This window comes from Desmodus rotundus, chromosome 7, assembly GCF_022682495.2.
Source record: "Desmodus rotundus isolate HL8 chromosome 7, HLdesRot8A.1, whole genome shotgun sequence".
Classification (NCBI taxonomy): domain Eukaryota; kingdom Metazoa; phylum Chordata; class Mammalia; order Chiroptera; family Phyllostomidae; genus Desmodus; species Desmodus rotundus.
Window position 1 is genome coordinate 32,671,878 of NC_071393.1, and position 21,081 is coordinate 32,692,958.

Consider the following 21,081-nt stretch of genomic DNA (forward strand, 5'->3'; position numbering starts at 1 on the left):
GAACTCGGGAATTGATACATCCTCTAAAAAGAGAAGCTCCTCTGGGCTTTCTGGAACGGGATGCTTACCAGGAATAAGTACTGCTCATCCCTACTGACAATGACTGTCTTGTTGTGCAGTGATGTCGTCTCACTCTTCGGGTTTCGATAGAGGTCAAGAAAGGATGTAGCATAGAAGATGCCGTAAACCTGGCATGAGGAGAGAAAACAACAGAACATGGGCTCGGTGGCCAGAGACCTCATTCCCCTCAAGTCCCTAATTTAAGACCCAGGGAACCATGTCAAGAGGGCTCAGAGCTAAGTCTTCATTCAGTATTCACTTCCTCAGCACCCAGAGAGGCAGGCCGGGCCAGGGCGGCACCCACCCCTGCAGAGGGAACTGGCCATGGTCTCCGCCCTCAAAGACCTCGGGATTGACAGCAGAGAAGGAAAAGAGATACAATGTAAGCAACATGTTGCAAACATGGAACAATTAGATGCTACACTAAAAGACTACACAATGATCCAGGGACAAGAGGGGGATCTCCAAAAAGGGTAGCACTCAACCAGTGTGAAGCCCCAACATGGGGAGCCGAGCAGCAGTGCCAAGTGGGGCAGGAAGCTGCACAAACCTGTGGAGGGTGAGCAGCAGGGCAGATATTGGCAGCTACCCAGTGGACACACGTCCATCCCTCTGCCTCAGCAGAGCTGTGCTTCTTACTGAGCTGGGATGACCAGGCCAGAGCCACGGCTCAGTGCCTGAGTGGGCCTGAGCCACCATGGCGAGGAGTGGGGCCAGCCAGAGGCCAGAGATGGGGTCTAAGAGCCAAGGGAGCCAGGGCAGACGATGAAGGGCCCTGCACACGGAGAGTGATGATGGACGTCAGTGTCATGGAGAGCCAAGTGAATGGCGGAGGAAGGTGAGAGCCTTCCACCGGCAGCTGCACTGGACCCCTCTGGAAGCCAAAGGAGCAGCTTTCAGCAGGGCTGAGGCCAAGTGGGCTGTGGTCCAAACCCACAGGTAGTTCACAGCATCGTGCCCCCCTCTGTGCAGACACTGGGCGGGTTGTCCAGGCTGACTTACCACATTCCTGGGGCCGGTCCAGGCACATTCCACTGCCGTCTGATTAACGGCCCTGGCTTTGAGGCTGGGAGCAGGGGGGCGGATGCCTTTGGTTGTGACATGCTCAAATGCCAAAGGACTATCCCCTAATTCTGTCTTGGCCCACGCAGAAATCTCATAGGATGTTTGAGCTGTCAGGTTGCCAACTGCGAACATAGAACAGGGAGTTTGTGTCCTGATATACACACTCTTATTTTAGGTGTAATCTCTCAGTTTAAGGGAGCCCCACATGTTGAAGGACTTGCATCATTTTACAGAATCATTCAGAGTGATTTATTAATGACTCCTACAGGTAACATAACCTCCAAGCTGGTTACCCCAGGAAATCAGAGAGGAGCCCCACGGTGCAGCCAGGACGTCCGCACGGCATTCGTCACAGCGGAAGCGGCACGCTCCGACTGCCTGGGGACAGGGCAGCAGCGAGACAGCCCACACGCCCCGCCTTCACGCCTATTCCACAAACTGTTACGGAGCCAGTAAAAGTTGTTTCCGAGAATATTTAATGAGATTGAAAAAATTCTCGCAATTTCATGTTAAGTAAAAAGGCAGGATATAAAACTACATATAGTATCATTCTCATTTCATAAAAAGGATAAAGAAGAGAAAATTTTAGTTCAGAAAATATCTGAAATTTGAAAGTGGTTATCACGGGAATTGAAATTATAGGAAATTTATAATTTTTATTATACGTTTTTTGTTTTCTAGATGTGCTATAAGAAGCATGTGTCCCCTTTCTAAGAGGTGGAAATGCAGAAGTACAGTGAACAGGACGGCTTTCGGAGCCAGAACAACGCTGGGTTCAAGGTGTGACTCTACACTTCAGTTGTATCACCTTGATCGAAGTATTCAAACTCTCTAACTCCATTTTTTTAGTTTGTAAGAGAAAAAGATAGCAATATTTTTTGGAGATTTCTTTTAAAAAGTTTATAAGGAAAGTGCCTGGCCTGCGGCTGGCACACAGCTAGCCCCGCACAGCTTCAGGCAATAGCCAAGCCTTTCCTCTTGACCCTATTTCCACTGGTGTCCCATGGGAGCAATGACGTCACAGGCCCTGGAATTAGAAAAGTGGGAGTGGGTTCAAATTCTCGTCCTCGCTTCTTCTGAGGGATTGCTTAATAATCTCTGAACCTTTTTTCTCATCAGCAAAATGAGCATATACCAGAGACTGGTTACTGGGTTACGTGAAACAACACACTGAGGGCCCAGCAAGTGCCAGCACAAAGTTCTCAGTGCTGCTTTCGTTCCTGTGCAGCCTCCTTGGGCAACCTTCATTTGCCAGAGACACAGAGAGATGGTGACTGATCTCCCATCAGGAATACAACACAATCAAAAGCACTTTGCAAACAGGCCAGAAGAGGAAAGGAATCGCGGCCGTGTCATTCTCCACATTCACAGGTAGCCTCCACCACGGAAGTAAATACATTAAATTAAATCTGAAATAAATTAAATCCTTCCTTGAGCCCCTTTCGGGTATGAGAATCTTAGAGGGGCCGTGGCATTCTCACACACATGGGAGGAGTTGGACAGCTCCCTCCCTTCTCTTGGCTCGCTCGCCTGCTCCTTGGACGGACGTTGACTGAACACCAGTAACACACCAGGCCCCGTGCTCCTCCTATCAGCAAGGAAGGGGCACACCAAGCCAGAAGGGAGACAGGTACTGAATCCAGGAACTCTTCCTTTTGGAACTCAAAAATCATCTGTGTGGGGTCAATCTGGCTTCTTTCCAGTTTTTTTTTCCTTTGAAGTCTCCGATTTCCATTAGGAGCCATCAGGTTAGATGGCGGCTTAGGAACCCCCAGGGGATCCCTTCCCTGGGATCAGGAGTCATTCACAGTATCCTCACTCTGCCCCCAAATGGTGGCCCGAGGAGCCCTCCACACACACCCCTCCCCCCACTTCCAGCGCCAAAAAGCACTGGTCTAGCCTACTCTTTCCTGTCACACAGATAAGCTCACAGGTGTTACCTTTGTGTGACAAGATGCTCCCTCGAAAGTTCAAAGTTCTCTTCTCTTGTTTGTGGGTGTCAAATGCCCAAAAGAGGTTCACCACATAGCCATTCACCTGCCAGGAGCCAGAACACATGTCACAAGCAGAGCAGCCACAGAGCACTGCAAACCTGGGGTCCCCCACCTCCTTGTTCCTCACAGTGGGCAGGCGGTTTCTTTCGACCTTTCCGCCAGCTCCATTCGTGCTGTCATTGAATGTTTAGTGATATGCCACCTACTTCTAAAAACAAATGTGATTCCATTTATAATATAAAACATACATTCAATGAAACAAAAAATTAATATAGAATAAAAGGATGAGAACCAATTAATAAAGGCAAAAAGAGGAAAAACTGAAAAAATAACCAGGTTACAGTCATTGAGGATAAATCTCAGCTCAGGTGGTCTTTGCCGTTGAGGCCGAGAGGTCAGCTCAGCGGGGTTTGGGTTGGACCTCGCGGTCTAACAGGAGCAAGTGCATCCACCATCCGGGGAGACTGCCTTGTCCAAATCCTGAGCTCCTGGAAGGGTTTGATCTCAAGATCTTTAAATTTGGGACAACAAATAAAAGGTTTTCAACACCAAACACCAGACAGACATGGTCCACCTGAGGCCAGCAACTGCATCCTCTGTCTCTGAAGCCAAAGGCATGACATCAAAGTGTAGTTCAGTAAATGGCACAAGGACCCATCCAGACTTCACAGACAGGGAGGGCTGTGAGGGGACCTGGACAAGAAAGGACACTGTGCAAGGTAGTGTTAGCCTGAGAAACCACGGAGCGCAGGTAACCATGGCACAGCTGCTGGCTCTGCAGAGGGGCTGGGCAGACGGGTGGTGATGATGGAAGAGGAAGATCCTGGGTGGGCCTAAGTGGCTATGTTTCCAAGCACCTCTCTCCTAAGACTCTTCCACGGCAGGAACCTCTGCATTAGCAGTTAGCACCAGGAAATCCAATAAAGCTGAAAATCACAGGGCACACGTATTCTGTTCACACCACCTCCTGATTTGCACTCTAGCTGTGAACCATTTAATTACGTGATTAGAAAAGAAAGGCACCAGGCAGAGGCAGAATAAGTGCCTGTGAAAACTGAAGTTGCTCTTGGTGGGGAAAGGGCCTGGCCTCGCCCTGGTGTTTCAGCTTGATGCCCTGGTGATTCCCTGGATCTCTCTGCACTCTGCTGCGTTAGTTCCCACATGGAGCAAGACCCCGCCTGATGGCCATTTGAAATTTCAACGCTACCTTGATGTCCGTCTCCATGGTCAGGGTGAAGCTCAGCGAGGTGTCGCCACAGCTGTCAATGTGGATGTCTGGCGGTGGGATCACTGAAAACGAAAAGGATTTCAGTGAGTGACGCCCTGAGCTGAAAGGGAGGGGCGAGGCTCCAGAGACAGAGCGCTCCTTCTGCGGAGAAGAAAGGGTGCTTCTCTGGCTGCTATCACTCATCTGTGTCCTTCACCTGCTTTCCGGAAGCTGTGGTGGGCCCAGTTACCAGGTGAGTACACAGCTGTCCTGGCAGGTAAGTCGGGCCGTGATGTTCCACCACGTATGGCCCCAAAACAACCCTGTTTCCGCCCAGGGCAGAGAGCACGGTGAGCACCATCTTTACTGGCACGAACAGAGACCCAGGGGCCTCGAGTCCTCTGGGAAGGACGACAGCAGGATGCACGGCACATCGAGAATGCAAAGGTGAGCATGGCAAACGGGAATAGCAGTCTCCAGCATCTGACACACCTGAGTTCACATTCCTGTTTGGACATGAACTGGGTACCTGGGGCAAGTACTTATCCTCATTGATCCTGAAGATGCAGTCTACACTTTAGAGAGCTGGGAAAATTCACTAAAATGATGTATGTGAAGTGCCTAGCACTCAACTAATACTCCCTTTCTCTCCCTTCCCAGTCAAGTGTTCCCTGTGAAAGCCACCACCAACCGGAGAAAGGGCAAGGGGAAGGAGGGCAGCAGAGGGAAAAGCCAGATCTCAGCCTACGCGACCAGGATCCCACGGGCCCTGGTGAAGGTCTGTCCACCAAGGCCCACAGGGCGCTGCTATACAAAGTCGAAACGGACTCAATGGGATAAATACTCTCAAGAGATAATGTTTAAATGACAACTTGCGTATTAGACTCTCAGCATACAGGCCTCCTATGCCGGCAAGGTGAGAGAGCCTCAAAGGAGTGGATAAGATTCAGTGGCAAAGAGATATGTCAAAATCTGGAGGAGTTCCTCTAGAGAATGAATTGTGTAATGAAACTGGGCTTGAGGAAAACACAGTAACCAGAGAAAACAAGGATATTAGGCACTTCAGGCAGCCGACTCAGAGCAAAACAGTGCAGGTGCTGCTACTAAGCTGACCTGAGTTATAATCTCGTGACTGGGGACAGGTCGGGATCCCCTCTGAACATGTGCCCTCAGCTACAGACTGAGCTTAAGAATGCTTGTGGCATTGATACGAGCTGAGAGGTCAATTCATGTAAAGTAGCAAACACAGTGCTTACTCTACACAAGGTGCTGGGTACCTGACCGGTGTGGCTCAGTGGGTTGAGCGTCACCCTGCAAAGCAAAAGGTCGCCGGTGTGATTCCTGGTCAGGGCATGTGCCAGGGTGGTAGTTTCAGTCCCCCCCGTTGGGGCACGTTTGAGAGGCAACCAATTGCTGTTTCTCTCACATATCAATATTTCTCTCCCTCTCCTTCTCTCTCCTTTCCCTTCTCTCTAAAAATAAATAAATAAAATCTTAAAGCCCTGGCTGGTGTGGCTCAGTGGACTGAGCGCGGGCTGCGAACCAAAGGGTCACCAGTTCGATTCCCAGTCAGGGCACATGCCTGGGTTGCGGGCCAGGTCCCCAGCAGGGGGCATGCAAGAGGCAACCACTCATTAATACTTCTCTCCCTCTCTTTCTCCTTCCCTTCCCCTCTCTCTAAAAATAAATACATAAAATCTTTCAAAAAAATATTTTTAAAAAAGAAAGTGCTGGCTAACTGGTGGCTTTTCCCATTGCTATTATTAATCCACCACACTCACTAATTAATGTGGTGCTTCTGGTTGATGCCACTGCTATTTGCCTCCTTCGTCGTCTTGACATTATTAGGATAGGAGGTCACAGATACGATTCTTTCTGACTTAGCACACAGCTGCCTCCTGCATAGACTCCAACCAAACGGGCGCCAGGATCTACGATTCATCAAAATCATATAAGAGAATTTTAAGAGAAGCAACCACCCACTGAGATTGTGAAAGGAAGGTGTGAGTTATGCCTAGGAAGTTCAAAGTATACGTTTTTTGTTGACATTCCAAAATCACTTCTTTTCAGCATGTAGAGGTGGTATATTTTGACTCTGGTTTTATAGAAAGCAGGGACACCACAGTAAGAATTCTAGGGTGGTGTAAAGTCAGCACCCCTTTCCGAACCGTGCAAAGACAGACGGCTTCACTGAATGTGGCTGCCCGCAGTCCTGACCTCAACGCCCCCAGACTTTAGAGGCTGCCAGACGGTGCTTCTTCGAGACCCAGAGCCTACTTTTCACAGATCCAGGTTAAAGTAAAATACCCAACCACATTCTGTGCCACAATTTTGGCTTTGATACCCAAAAGTCCATAAATAAAAGCGCCCATTGCCAAGGCTAAGATCAAGAAAACCATTCAGGCAGGTGGGATGCAGTCTGCCTCCCAAAGTGTGCCAGAACCTTCATTTAATTGCTTCAATTCACTCATTCATCAACTGTCCCATTGGTTCGTATTTGGTGCCAGTGACAGAGCAGAGGAAACCAGACCAGGTCTCTGCCCTCCTGAGACACACATGCCAGTCGTGCCAGGTGACAAGCCAGTCGCCAAGCAAGCCGGGCCACACGGCAGCCACACGCACGTCCCAGCCAGGTAGCCAGGCTCACGGTGGTCAAGGGCATAGGCCTGGGGGTCAGGCAGATCAGGTTCCCACCGGGCTCTGTCACTTACCGATTGTGTGATAATTGATGTAACCTTTTGGCAGTTCCTTATCTGCTCTCAGAGTTCAATCAGATGAGCTGATGCATGCCAAGTGGAAGGCACTCCAGACTACCTGGTCTTTGGCAGCAACCAGCCGCCGTACTACCAACGCCAGTGCAGGAAACTACCCCTGCACACCGTGTGGTGTTGCTGCCAGGAGCTGCGGTGCGTGTTTGCACAGCGCTCTACCGAAAACACCATAAAGGAATGTGCGCCTTCAGTGGAAGGCAAGGACGCCTTCTGCTTTGGGTATTGTGCCTAAGCACAAAGGGCCAGGGCTTTTGGCCCTTGCACTCCCTTTGTGTGTTTGCACGATAGAGGGTGCTCAGTCCTGCTCTGACCGGTGTGGCTGAGCAGGCTGGGCTTCGTCCCACAAAGCTAAAGGTTTGATCCTGGTCAGGGCAGGTGCCTGGGTTGTAGGTCCGGTCCCCAGTGGGGGCACCTAGGAGAGGCAACCGGTCGACGTTTCTCTCCTTCTTTCTCCCTCCCTTCCCCTCGCTCAAAAACTAAATAAATTCTAAAAATCTTTTTAAAAAAGGAAATGCTCAGTTCTAAGAGGAGGAATAATCCAAGAGTCACCCAGAAAGGCTGCACCCGTTGCACGTGCTGGGGGAAGAGGCCGTGGGAGATTTCTAATCTATGCGTCGGCATCTTCCAGTCACACTGGAAGTTACTTCTACAGGGCTGCTCACTTCTGTGAGTCTGCAAAGGCGGGATCATTTACCTTTTCCTTTTGTGGTGGTAATGGACTTGGCATCACTCCAGTTTCCTATTCCACGACTAGTCACTGCAGCCACCTTTTCAAATCAGAGTACGAATTAGTACAGAATAAAGGCAACACACCAACAGCAAGCACTGCAAGGGAGCTGAAGGAGTGAGACTTTGGCAATGGGATATAAAAACGTATACGCAGAGGGAGGCAGGTCATTCAGAGGCCCCAGCAACTGAAGTGAGAGGGGGAAGAGGCAACAGGAAGGAGCCTGGGTGCAGGGAATGGGACTACCACTGAGATTCTGAAAGGTCCAGGTTTTTCTGAAGAGCGGGGGTGAGTGTGTGTGTGTCCGTATGTTCACTCCCAACTGTACACACGCGTGGAAAAGGGCATCGAGGGACTCATCAGTGTAAGGCAGCCCACGCATGCACTTAAGGCTCTCAACAAACACATCTGCACAAAATCTACCTTTTATACTCGAGAGAGGGATAACATGTTTTGTAAGACCCTCACAGTATCAGTTTATAAATGCCACTTAGAGCGTGGCATCACCCTGCAGCCACAGACGAAGAGGAAGAGGTCAGTGTGGAAGCCCAGCAGCTGGGAAGTGTGCGGAGACCCTGGGCAAAAGGCAGCAAAGCAGCGGTGCCCACACTCTCGGTTATCTGGGGAAAGCCTGACTGCAAGCTCTCTGTGACAGTGGGTTAAGAGAGTGAAAAAAAATCACCCCTCCGGGCAAGGGGCTGGGTACTACGCACACTGCCAAGCATCACGCAAAGGTAAGCAGGGAGCTCTCAGGAAACAGGACCCACCTCCCCACCTTCTGCGACTGAGCCAGGGGCCGAGACGCTGGGAGACTCACCCGGACAGTGTACTGGGTGTTGACCAGTAAGTTCTCTATTTCTGTGAAGTTGCTAGCGGCCCTCTGCGAGGCCCACATCCTGGAGCCGCTCCTGCTGTATTCTACCTAGGGGGGACACAAATGTGTCTCGTGAGACGGAACCAGAGGTCTGGGGCATCCTAACACCCTACAGGGAGACCAGAGGAGAGAGCAGAGAGGGGAGCAAAATGTTCTACGAGATGGATCGTGATTTACAAATCAAACCCTAGTCACCCAGAACACACCTCTGCCCCAGCACAGACCCAGAAACCTGCTCCAGACCCCGACCCGCACGGTCCATGCCTGGAAGACACTCACAATGTATTCTCGAATGAGGCCGTGGGTGTGGCTGGGAGGAGTCCAGTGGCCCACAATGACACCTTCCGCTTCCCTGGGGAGTGACAGCTGGAGATTTTGAGGGGCATCTGGCACTAGAAGAGAATCAAATGGGGTTAAAACCCATCTGCAAACTGGTCAACTGGAGGAATTTCCCTGAGCTTAAAACAAGGACAAGAAAGACTCTGGGGCTGGCTCTGTGACCTTTCTCCTAGAAAGGGCTGTTGGTGGTGGTCACATGGACAAGAAACCTTTCCGCCTCCCACAATGCAAGCTGTGCATCAGACCACAGCGCAGCCGAGTCTAAGAGACATTTGTGCCCACCAGGGCTGCACGGTCTAGTTAATGGAGTATGCTGAGTCTCCATGGGCCCTGGTCCTCCAACAGCCACTGTGACAAACAGTCTTCCCTTTGATACAGGTAGACCTGGCCAGACCCAACATTGGAGGGAGACAGGGGCCATAGGAGGAGGCTACCTGAGGCAGTGAGCCAGCCTCCCCACTGAGCCCCACCCTGTAACCAAACTAAGGCAGCGCGTGTGAGGACAGATTCGCCACCTCCGGGCAGAGACAGGGCAGGAGGAAGTCATTGTGCAGCATTTGTGTGAGGCTAGACAGTGATGGACAAAGGGAAAAGCCCTCCTGCCCCCTTCCAGTTCCTGACTGAAGGGGAAACCATAGGACACAGAGGCAAGTGTACCTTAAATGTCAACATGTCACCAGGGGGAGGGGAACCCGTCCAGAGTGCACGGATGTTTGAACTGGGAGATTTCACAGAGGGAAGGCAGACACTCGCTGCTTCCCCTGGGATCCACGGCACGGACATGCGGGCCAAAGTGCTGTGGGACCTGGCGGCCCTCGAAGCTGTGTTGTCAGGTGCCGACAATGAGGCGGTGGGCAGTGGCCCCAGGCTCCCAGTGTGGGAAGCAGCGGCAGCGATGCCGGCCAAGTGAGCAGACTCAGGAAGGAGCCTAAGGCCCAACAGGGCAGGGAGAGAAGCTGGGCTGCTTGAGTGGTTGAGCTGCAGCCACCTGTGGTCCCCACAGGATGGCATTTTTAAGTGGGAGGAGGGCTCTCGGCGCAGCCTGAGACTGGTCTGGCAGAGTGCGGCTAGGTCTCCTCTGGGTGCCCTGGAGTGGAGGGGCTCTGAGGCAGGCGCCAGCTGTCCTCCCAGATAGTGCAACTTTTGAATAAAAGTTCTCTTTTCTCACCAATCTTTACTCTGGAATTTGCCTAGTGGGTGGCGATGAGCAGCTGGACCCTACTTTGTTTGGTAGCACCCTGCCACCCAGGGCCTTCCCACTATAAACCCGTCTGGTAAGACCTCAACAAAGCTCGCCAAAACCCCCTTTTTTGGGTTTGGACTGAACCAATCCAGCCTTAGTCTGGGAACCTCCACCCAAGAACCCTGACAAAGGTCCTGCTGCTCTCTCTGCCGGCTCCCCGCCTCAACCACCGGCGTGACCCTTGCAGCTTGCAGCACGCGTGGGCCTCTCCCAGGGTCTGGGAGTAATGCACTTCTCCATTGCAACTCCCCGTGTGGTCTTCGGCAGCCTATCTGACACCCCGGGCCCTACTTCACACATGTGAACTTCACAAAGTCACAGCACACAGGCCCCGTGGCAGATGCACACGCAGAACTCACCCAACTGTGGTAACGGGGGCTCCCTTGGACAAGTGAGTTTTGGGAAACATTTTTAAAACTTTAAAAAGTTTTAGAGGTAGCCCCAATACCTCTGACATGACTCTTATTTTAATGATGATGAGTTTTTAAGTACCAAGTACTGGAAAATACCTAGAGACAGAGACTAGATAAGACATGCAAAAGAGGGCAACTGTGGACAGAATCTGAAAAAACTTCCTTAAGCAACAAGAACATCATGTGATGTCATAAGAATAAATGTTCAACGCCTCAGGCAGGACCATGAAGCTTAGCCACGAAGCTTCCGTGCCTGTGAGGCACGTTGATTATGCTCCCACACTCCTGGGCATTCTCGGGAGACTCTGAAAATCCCACATGAGGTCTTCTGCGCCATGAAAACAACCTGTAGCACTTACATCCCTCTGGGGTCCTCAGAGTCACGAACTCGTTGGTGTTGTGCACCTTGCTCAGACACTGGACCTGGACTTTCACCTGGTAGGTGGTGTCTGGCTTCAAGACTTTCAGTACCGTGTTTGTCTTACTGCTGTGGGTCTCCAGAGTCTTCCACACGCTCTCTCCGACCACCCTGGCCAAGAAAAAGAAGACACGGTCATGCGAGCACAGGCTGGCAGACGCTGACTCCACGGGCAAGGGCCACCCCACGCACATCGCCGGGGTCCACAGACCGTCCAGTGGCCATGAGGACATCGCTTTCTCCCAGCAGCGGCGGGACGCACCTGTAGTACACATTATAGACACAAGAGGCCGCGGGCATCTTCTTGGGCCGCATCCAGCTCAGAGTTACATCCCCAGAGAAGTCAGCTGTCCACTGAAGATTCTGGACTTTGTACACAGTTAATTCATCTAGAGATAAAGGGGAAACAAGGAGAGAGATGTTACAAACTCCTGGATTTCGGAAGAGGCAAGAGGTTCCTTGACGTGGTGGAGACCTACCCCGATCCAGACTGTCAGGCCCCATCATCATCTTAGAAGACACCCAAGAAAACAGAGTTGACACCTTCCCGTACAGCCTTCCCCAGGGTCTCCTGAATTCCCAGTAGTAATTTTTCCCTTGCATTTCACTTCCTTGTCTACACTCATTTAAAGCAGTTTCTCAATAGAGGATGCAATAAGTACCCAGCCAATGTCACAGCAGGGTCTATCACTGCTAACGACTAGATGTTTGCATCCCTCAAAACGCACATGGTGAGACCTAGCCCCCATGTGATGGCATGCGGAGGTGGGTCTTTGGGAGGAGACTGGATCATGAACTCGGAGCCCCTGAATGAGATTAGTATCTTCACAAGGGACCCCAGAGAGCTCCCTCGTCCCATTCACCACGTCAGGGCACACTGAGAGCCAGGAAATAGGACCACACCAGACACTGAGTCTGCTGGTGCCTTGACCTCAGATGGCCCTGCCTCCAAAGTGTAAGAAATAAATGTTTGCTGTGTGTAAGCCACCCAGCCCGCGGTACTCTGCTGCAGCACCCCGAAGGACTAGACAGCCACTGAATCCAGTCCATGGAGGGGGACTGCAGCAGCATCCTCACAGAGCCCGGGGCTCTGAGAGAGCAAGGACGCGTCACCACGACGCGGGCAGTTCACAGAAAACAAACCTCAGACCCGCATTTTCCTAACAGGAACAGCTGCGTCACAGGCAGGACAAGCCTCGCCTCACTCAGTGCTCCAAAATGGGGAAGAAACCTGTCTCAATTTCAGACTGAAGCAAAGCTCGGAGGGGCTCTCTCCAGAGGACGAGACCCGGGGAGAGCAGGGACACGGCGCTCACCGCTGCAGGCCCGCTCGTCGCTCTCGTCGGAGCAGTCCAGGAAGCCGTCGCAGCGCTCCGACAGCAGGGTGCAGGCCTCGCCGTCCTCACACCTGAACTCCCCGCTCAGACAGGTCAAGGTGCTGTGTGTGGCTGAAACACAGGGAAGGGCCACGTTGTACAAAACGCCTCCCACATTTGGGAAGTGGTTTGCGCTCTATGAACTAATCAGCTTCTGCGTCAAAACATGCCTTTGGAATGACGAGAGGCAACTCTAGCAGGCACTGTGAGGCCACCTCACTCGACATGAACACCTGGAATCTGCCTTCACGACAAGCGAGAGCTTTGGAGTCAGAGCAGGGTCTAAATCCTGGCTGTGTGATGTGGAGCAAACTGCTTAACAGCACCTGAGTTCAGCTCTCATCTGCAAAACTGGGCTGACAACTGCACCTCTATTGTGTCTACAGGGGATGGATGCAATCGAGCACCTGGAGTGGAGCCTGGCTGACAACAGGCATCAGGAAGTTGTAACTGTGAGTCTGCACAGCTATTGATTATTCTGTTACCATACTAGCTTCCAGTCGGCATGACACTCTCTGATTTCTGGTCTGAGTGATGCAAACAAGACGCTCACAGTGTCGAGAGGTGTGCCCGTATCACGTAGTTTTTAATTGTACAGGCTTCAAACTATTTTACCAGAAAGTGAAATACTGCAAATAAAGAGTGTTGGTAAATTAAAAGTTATGCAACTCTATGACTGTAAATAATTAGACTGCATAAGGCATTAAAAAGCAAGCAATGGCCATACTATTGCAGGTAATTATGAAAAGAGAAAGGAAGAGAAGGCTATGGAAAAGACATGAATCTACTGCCCCCGGTGAGTGTGGACCGGGCCCGCACATGGGAGTTCAGACTTCCTTTGGACAGACTCACACAGCCCGCCCAGCTCTGGATGGTGGGGGCCACATCAGAACCTGACTGCCAGGGAGGAGGGTCTTAAATCACTCTTGCTCCTCCAGGGCAAAGACACCTGCGCTTTAACCTTGGAAACAAGTGAAATGTCACCTTACATGGCAAAAGGGACTTTGCAGGTGTGATTAAGTTATTGGCCTGGACATAGGAAGTTTATCCTGGATGATCCAGGTGGGCCCTTTCCAATCACACAGGCCTTTTCCTGAGTGCGGTCAGAGAGGAAGGTGTGAGCACAGAGGCGGCTGCTGGCTCGGGAAGCCGGGGAGGGCAAAGGCGCCTCTCCAAGCTGGGTGAGCAAGGACACAGCCCTGCCCACAGCTGGATTTTAGTTGGGAAAACCCATGTCCAGTTTCTGACCTACAAAACTGGAAGGAGATAAATGTGCACTGTTTTAAGACATTAGGTTTGAGAAAGACAAATACCATGTGACCTCACCATATGTGGAACCTAATAAACAAAATAAACTGATGAACGAACAAAATAGAAACAGAGGCATGGACACAAGGAGCAGACTGACAGCTGTCAGGGGGGAGAGGGGAGGACCAGACAGAAGAAGGAATTAGTCAAAGAACAGACATGCACGACCCACGGACACAGACAAGAATGTGCTGAGGGCCAGAGGGAGGCGGGTGGGGGCTGGGTGGAGGAGGGCAAAGGGGGTGGGGAATAGGGACATCTGTAATAGTGTCAGCAATAAAAAATGGTTTTAAAAAACCTTGAGGTTTGTGGTGATTGTTACAGCGGCCACAGAAAACTAACACACACTTGATCCTCTGTGTTTGCCCAGATCTTACACTGGGGCTTCTACCTTGGCTTTGTGGGTTCAAACTATCATTTCTGTTGGGACTCAAGACCAACCGCACCCCCAGCTCCTTCTCCCCACCCCATGCAAATATACACACAATAGCCCATACAATGACTATACCAATACTAAAGAAATTACCAAAGAGACCACTAAACCACTGCAGTAATCTCAAAATAGAGAATCTACAACACTGACTCTTAAGAGATTTTTCTGGGGAACTTATAAAAAAATACAAATTCCTAGGAGCTGCCCTAAAACCACTGAAGCAGAAACATGGAGCTGAGCGTGTGCAGTATTTACGAGCTCCAGAACAAGTCATCAGGATTCGCCAGGTTGAAGAACTCCTGTTCTAGAACAAGGGCAGGAAATCCTGCTTTCCCTCTGAAGCGCTGCACCTGCTTCTGAAAAGCCCCCCTGGAGATGCGGGCAGAAAAACTGGACAATGTTCCCATGAGAGCAACCAGAAAGGGCAAGAGGAGTGGACCAGCAATCAGGGTTATCTTCCTAGTGATGAAGAGACACAGGAATCGGGTGGGGGTGAAGATGAGACGCCAGAGCAACTATCTTCCATTGATGAGTTTTCACGGGAAAAAGGAATTAAGACTTGTTTGCATGTCTCTGGGATGGAGGTCCAGACTTCAGTTAAATATATTTTTAGAAGAGCTCTCTAATACAGAAATTCTTAATGTGAGAAGGGAAATGTGAAAACCACTTGTGATGCTTTTTACGAGCTATGATCCCCCATCTCCTGGAAAATTGCTGTGTGATAGAAGTATTACGTACTGGACTGAAATTGGTTTTCCTTGGGGAGGTGGGGAGGACTCAATCACAGATAAAACTGCATTACAGTACTTAGAAAAGGTCTGAGAACCACTAGTGTAACAGTCTCAGCAGCCCAAGATGGAATTCATCCATCTTTCTATCCACCCCTCCACCCACCTACCCGCCAATGCACTTACCCCAGCTATCCATCCATCCACCCAGCCACGCATTATCCATCTACCCAGCCATGCATTCATCTACCCATCCAGCCATTCACCCATCCAACCATCTGTCATCCATCTATCCACCCAATCATCTGCTCACCCACCCATCCATATACTCATCCATTCATTCACCCATCCCGCCATCCATCTATCCATCATCTAATGAACATTCATGGAGGTCTCCCCATGAATCAGGTACTGTAAGATACTAAGAAAATGGTGATGTGTAAAACAGACAAAGACCTACCCTTACGGAGCTTACCTTCTATTGAGAGAGACAGCAAACAAGTAAACAGATATGTTATTTGGATAGAGATAAGAACTACAAAGAAATATAAAGAAACAGTAAGAGCGTGAGGGGGGTGGTATCATTTTTACAGGAGAGTCAGGGAGGAGCTCTCTGCTCAGCAGTGGACTGCTTTGGGAGATTCCAAGACCCCATCACAGAATTATTCCATATGGTAAGAATGTCATAAAATATGTCCATATAATCAAACAGCTGAGTATTAAAGCTCAAAGACTTCTGAGGTTCATGAAACATGCCTCAGTATCTTAAAAATGGGAAAACACAAGTTTCAGAAATTGGAAATAAAGTTGTCATTAATCTCTGAAAATTCTTAAACTGGTTATTAAACACAAAGTTACTAGGCACTTAGAGCAGAATGTAGTGGTTTTCAGGGGCCAGCTTCTCTAAAAAGAATTATGCCACACTAATCTCATTCCCTTTTTTGATAAGGTTATCAGATTAATGAATTAAAGAAAACTGTCAATAGAACACATCTTGATTTTAAGACCCTTAACTAAGCAACATCCTTAAGAATAAGGCAGATTTGAAATAGGTCAAAGAAACCTGTTTAAAGAATAACAATTAATGACTTAATCTCACTCAGGAGGAAGTTCTATTCCCGTTCCTTTTTGTTCACTATTTCCACTGTTCATCTCTCTGTGTGGTTACCTCCTCAGCTCAGGTGTTTCTACTGTTATTTTGGTAAGTGTGGAGTCTATCTAACCTATTTTTTTTTAAGATTTTATTTATTTATTTTTAGAGAGGGGAAGGGAGGGGGAGAAACATCACTGTGCAGTTGCCTCTCATGTGCCCCCCACTGGGGACGTGGCCCACAACCCAGGCATGTGCCCTCACTGGGAATCAAAGTGGTGAGCCTTTGGTTCGCAGGCTGGCACTCAATCCACTGAGCCACACCAGCCAGGACTGACCTGCTATTTTAATGTCCTAATGCTACACTTTACTCATTCTTTTCATGTAAGTGTAGAATTTTACAATAATCCTTATTTAATTTCTCTGTGTTATTTGGGAGCATTCCATCCTATAAGAACTTGCAACACAGCATGAGGAAAAGATAACAACTTTGTACAAAAAAAACCCTAAATAAATATACCAGTGTGTTACTGATGACATATTCTTTGAAGCTTAATATTCCTATTTCTAAGATGGACATAATGCCGAAATTACAAAATCACTCAAACCAGTGAAGCACAGGCAACGGGACACCATGCTCTCAGAGGTCCTCCCTGGGCACCACCCTCCAAGACTCACGGCAGCTGGCCTCGTCCTGGCCATCCCGGCAGTCCCGGTGGCCATCACAGCGCTTCCAGTTGGGGATACACTTCTTCGGCTGGTGGCACTCGAACTCAAATCGGTCACATCGTCCAAGTGGGGTGGGAGTGGAGGCAGCAGTAACATTTGCTAGAAAGAGAGATTTCTTAAATTCGCTTTTCAGTACTGAAGGAACTGGCCGGCAACAGTAACCAACTCAGCACACACGGAGATGACAGTGTTGGAGGAATCACGAGAGCTCTGGATAGAGACGCTGACTGGACAGAGGCCTCCGATTTCGCTCTCTCCTAGGACCCTGAGAGAGACAAGAGCCACGAAAGTGTGGGAGCTGGAAAGCAGACAGACCGTGGTAGGTGGGTGAAGAGGCCACAGAAGACTGTATCCTATCTTAAGAAGCTGTCAGGGGAGTAAGCTAAGAACCAGCAAGATCAACATCACCAAATCCTCAAAAAGCTTGAAAATGGCAACTCACCATGGTAGAAGAGGGAAAAGGGAAGATGTGTAACAAGCAGCTGACACCCTGCCTTCCCTCCCCACTAGCCCCGGGGGACCGCCGTCCAGTTTTTGGCTCCATAAGAGGCTAGAGGATTGTTACTGGGAGAGGGTGAAAACCGGGTTATTTAGACAAACAGCTAGAAGCAAGAATGTGGTACTGACAAGGGGATTAAACCTACAGACTGCGGAAGGCATGAACACCCTACTCCTTCTGCTCAAGGACCCAGCAGCGAGACTTTAATTCTCCAGGCAGGAGACCATACAAATCTTCTCTCTGAGAAAAAGGGACCAGTCTCCCAGACAAACCCAAAGGCAACCAGAACAGGAGTTCCTCAAACAGCCCAACCGTGACACTCAGGGCTGACCAGCCGCCCTCCCCCAGCCCCACGTGTGCAGCGCCCCACAGCAGTGCTTGGGTCCCCAGTGTTAAGCACGAGCAGCCACTGAGGAGTATCCGAGGAAAACTTGTGACATGAAAAACAGACTCTGATGTAGACTGCCTCCACCCAGGAAAGGAAATTTGGAGGAAATAGAGACTTTGTAAAAAGAAAACTTCAAAAAATATACCCTCACCTTGGTTGGTGTGGCTCAATGGATTGAGCACTGGACGGTGACCCAAGAGGTTGCCAGTTTGATTCCCAGTCAGGGCACCTGCCTGAGTTGTAGGCCATGTCCCCAGTAGGGGGTGTATATAAGAGGCAACAGATCAATGTTTATCTCCCTTTCTTTCTCCCTCCCTACACCTCTCACTAAAAAAAAAAATTTTTAAATATATATCCTTATCACACTCGGAAAGAATATATATTAATATCAAAAAATGAAAAGTGGTCATAAAAAGTATTAAAATAAAGTGGTCAGAAAGAGTATTAATAATTTAAAAGCTCTTAAAATTAAAACCATGAAAACTCATATGGAAAACTCAGTAGAAGAGTCGGAAGATATAGCTGAATAAATCTTCCAGAGAGTATATATAACGAAATTAAAAAATACAAAAGATTAGAAAAAATAAGGACCAGATCAGAAGATCTAATACATGAATGACAATAGTTCTAGGGAAAAAAAGAAAGTATCATGAATGGGGTACTTCATGAAAAATCCCTAAAACTAAAATACATCAATTTCCAGAATAAAAAAGCCTGCCAGTGCCCGTGACACTGGAGAGAAAAGGGCCCGTACCGAAACCCACGACTGGGAGTATCAACGGCTGATCAAGGGGGGAATTCACGAGCTTCCAGGGAGGGAAAACAGGTCGCACACAGAAGATCCAACTATAATGGCTTTGGACCGTATGGGAGTTGTTGGAAGACAGAGGGGAGCAGTGCCTTCAAAATGCTGAAGGAAAATTATTTACAACTGAGAATTCCAAACTCAGCCCAACAATCAATCAGGTCTGAAGACCAGAGAAAAGCAATTTCAAACACGCAAGACCTCAAATATACCTCCCACGTACCTTTCTCAGGAACTTTCTGGAAAATATGCTCTATCAGAACATGAGATTTAAAAAAAGAGAAAAATCTGGGATATAGAAAATTGGAACTCCAACACAAGAGAGAGAGAAAGTGAGTGGGTGATGGAGGAGCTACAGCCCCAAGACCCCTGAGCCCAGGTAAAGGGAGACCAGGAGGAATGAGACAAGCAAAGCTCAGCAGACAGACACTGAGGACCGTGACAGCTGTGCCCTTGTCCCCTGTATCACCACATTCACCTGACAAAGCTACTGGAGGGCATGCTCCACCGAATCAAGGGAGTAAACCAAGAAAAAGCCAGACAGAAGATCCAGGAAACAAGGGATCTAACTCAGGAAAAAGGCAAAGAGCAACCCGAGGAGGGCAGTGGCATCCCGGGTCAGGGGCTCGCTCCAGGCCCAGACAACAGTCAGCAGACAGGCCCCGCTGTGTGGACAGAGACTGCAGCCAGAAGCACCGGAGCTGAGGGATCCTTGGACCTGGTGACTTTGCAGAACCGAATGCTGAGAGGCTACTGATGGGAGAAAGCATTAGCAAACGGTGAAAAATGACCTGAGCAGACACACCGACAGAAGAGCAGTTATCGAACTTTCAGGTATTCTGTGTAGTCCATAGTTTTAACTGAATGTCTGCTAAAACAGGCACAGGGAGAGGAGTGGCAAAGAATGAGGCTACAGATGGAGGTCAAGGCATTTGCACTTGTCGTCGGACAATGAGGGAGCCCTGAGAGGGCTGCAGTACAGGGAGGACACAGTACTGCGTCCAGGTGTGGCTTCTTGGAAGACAAAATAGGAGAGACATGGGGCGGCGAAACCAGAAAGGAGACTTTTACACTGAAGAACTGACACACAAGAGCCAGAGATACCCCCAATCTAAATTTGAACCAATGATGTGCATTAAAAAGAAGAAGAAATCTTTATGAAAGCTGAATGGAATATCGAAATATGAATCTACTCAAAAAAATCAGATTAGTCTGAATTCAGAGACTTCCGGCCACAATGGAGGTGTAGTAGATAAACTTTGCCTCCTCGCACAACCAGAAGAAGGACAACAACAAATTTAAAAACAAAACATAACCAGAACTGCCAGAAAACTGAACTGTATGGAAGTCTGACAACCAAGGAGTTAAAGAAGGAACATTCATCCAGACCGGTAGGTGGGGCGGAGAGGACTTGCAGCAAGGCAGCAGCTGGAGGACCAGGACGGGTGAGGCAGCAGACTGGGGAGGGGGCTGTCCCACATTTCTGTGTGAATAAACCGGGAGGAACAACTGGGGAGCAAAACAGACCTACAACCCAGAGTTCCCGCACGAGAAAATAAAGCCTCAAAACCTCTGACTAAAAAAACCCGTGGGGGTTGAGGCAGCCGGAGAAAGTCCTAGCCTCACAGGAAAGTTCGTTGCAGAGACCCACAGAGTCCTAGAACATATACAAAACCACTCACCTGGGAAGCAGCACCAGAAGGGCCTGATCTGCTTGTGGGTAGCAGGGGAAGAGACTGAAAACCAGCAGAGAGCAGAGCAAGAGGCATTGTTCCCTGTCAGATCCTTCCCCCACAGACAGTGCCACAACCCAATGACATGGGTTGCCTCACCCTGGTGAATACCTAAGGCTCTGCCCCTTACTATATAACAGGTGTGCCAAGACAAAAAAAAAATGGCTCAAATTAAAGAACAGATCAGAACTCCAGAAAAAATACAACTAAGTGATGAAGAGATAGCCAACCTATCAGATGCAGAGTTCATATCACTGGTAATTAGGATGCTCACAGACATGGCTGAGTATGGTTGCAAAATAGAGGAAAAAGTGAAGGCTATGCAAAGTGAAATAAAAGAAAATGTACAGGGAATCAACAGTGAAAGGAAGGAAAATGGCACTCAAATCAACAGTTTGGAGCAGAAGGAAGAAATAAGCATTCAACCAGAACAGAATGAAAAAATTAAAATTAAAAAAAAATGAGGAGAGGCCTAGGAACCTCTGGGACAACTTTAAACATTCCAACATCCGAATCATAGGGGTGCAAGAAGGAGAAGAGGAAGAGCAAGAAATTGAAAACTTATTTGAACAAATAATGAAGGAGAACTTCCCCAATCTGGCAAAGGAAATAGACTTCCAGGAAGTCCAGAAAACTCAGAGAGTCCCAAAGAAGTTGGACCCAAGGAAGCACACACCAAAGCACATCATAATTACATTTGCCAAGATTAAAGATAAGGAGAGAATCTTAAAAGCAGCAAGAGAAAAGGAAAGAGTTACCTACAAAGGAGTTCCCATAGGGATATTAGCTGATTTCTCAAAAGAAACCTTACAGGCAAGAAGGGGCTGGAAAGAAGTATTTGAGGTCATAAAAGGCAAGGACCTACAACCAAGATTACTCTA

The 21,081-nt window shown here is 49.0% G+C and overlaps 1 protein-coding gene across 2 annotated transcripts in view; it reads right to left on the bottom strand.

The window, feature by feature from the left end:
• Positions 1-21,081, bottom strand: part of SORL1 (sortilin related receptor 1) — a 153,432-nt gene that overhangs the window by 14,626 nt on the left and 117,725 nt on the right. Inside the window, exons 32-42 of one of the 2 annotated variants that reach the window (XM_053928621.2) lie at positions 16,725-16,874; positions 12,428-12,559; positions 11,374-11,500; positions 11,053-11,222; positions 8,974-9,090; positions 8,642-8,742; positions 7,792-7,864; positions 4,327-4,409; positions 3,066-3,162; positions 1,063-1,247; positions 69-188 (exon numbers count right to left, since the gene is read on the bottom strand). In XM_053928621.2, the coding sequence (XP_053784596.1) occupies positions 69-188; positions 1,063-1,247; positions 3,066-3,162; positions 4,327-4,409; positions 7,792-7,864; positions 8,642-8,742; positions 8,974-9,090; positions 11,053-11,222; positions 11,374-11,500; positions 12,428-12,559; positions 16,725-16,874 (1,355 nt within the window). Of the gene's footprint in view, positions 1-68; positions 189-1,062; positions 1,248-3,065; positions 3,163-4,326; positions 4,410-7,791; positions 7,865-8,641; positions 8,747-8,973; positions 9,091-11,052; positions 11,223-11,373; positions 11,501-12,427; positions 12,560-16,724; positions 16,875-21,081 lie in introns of both variants that reach the window. The other variant, XM_053928620.2, reaches the window with a different exon arrangement.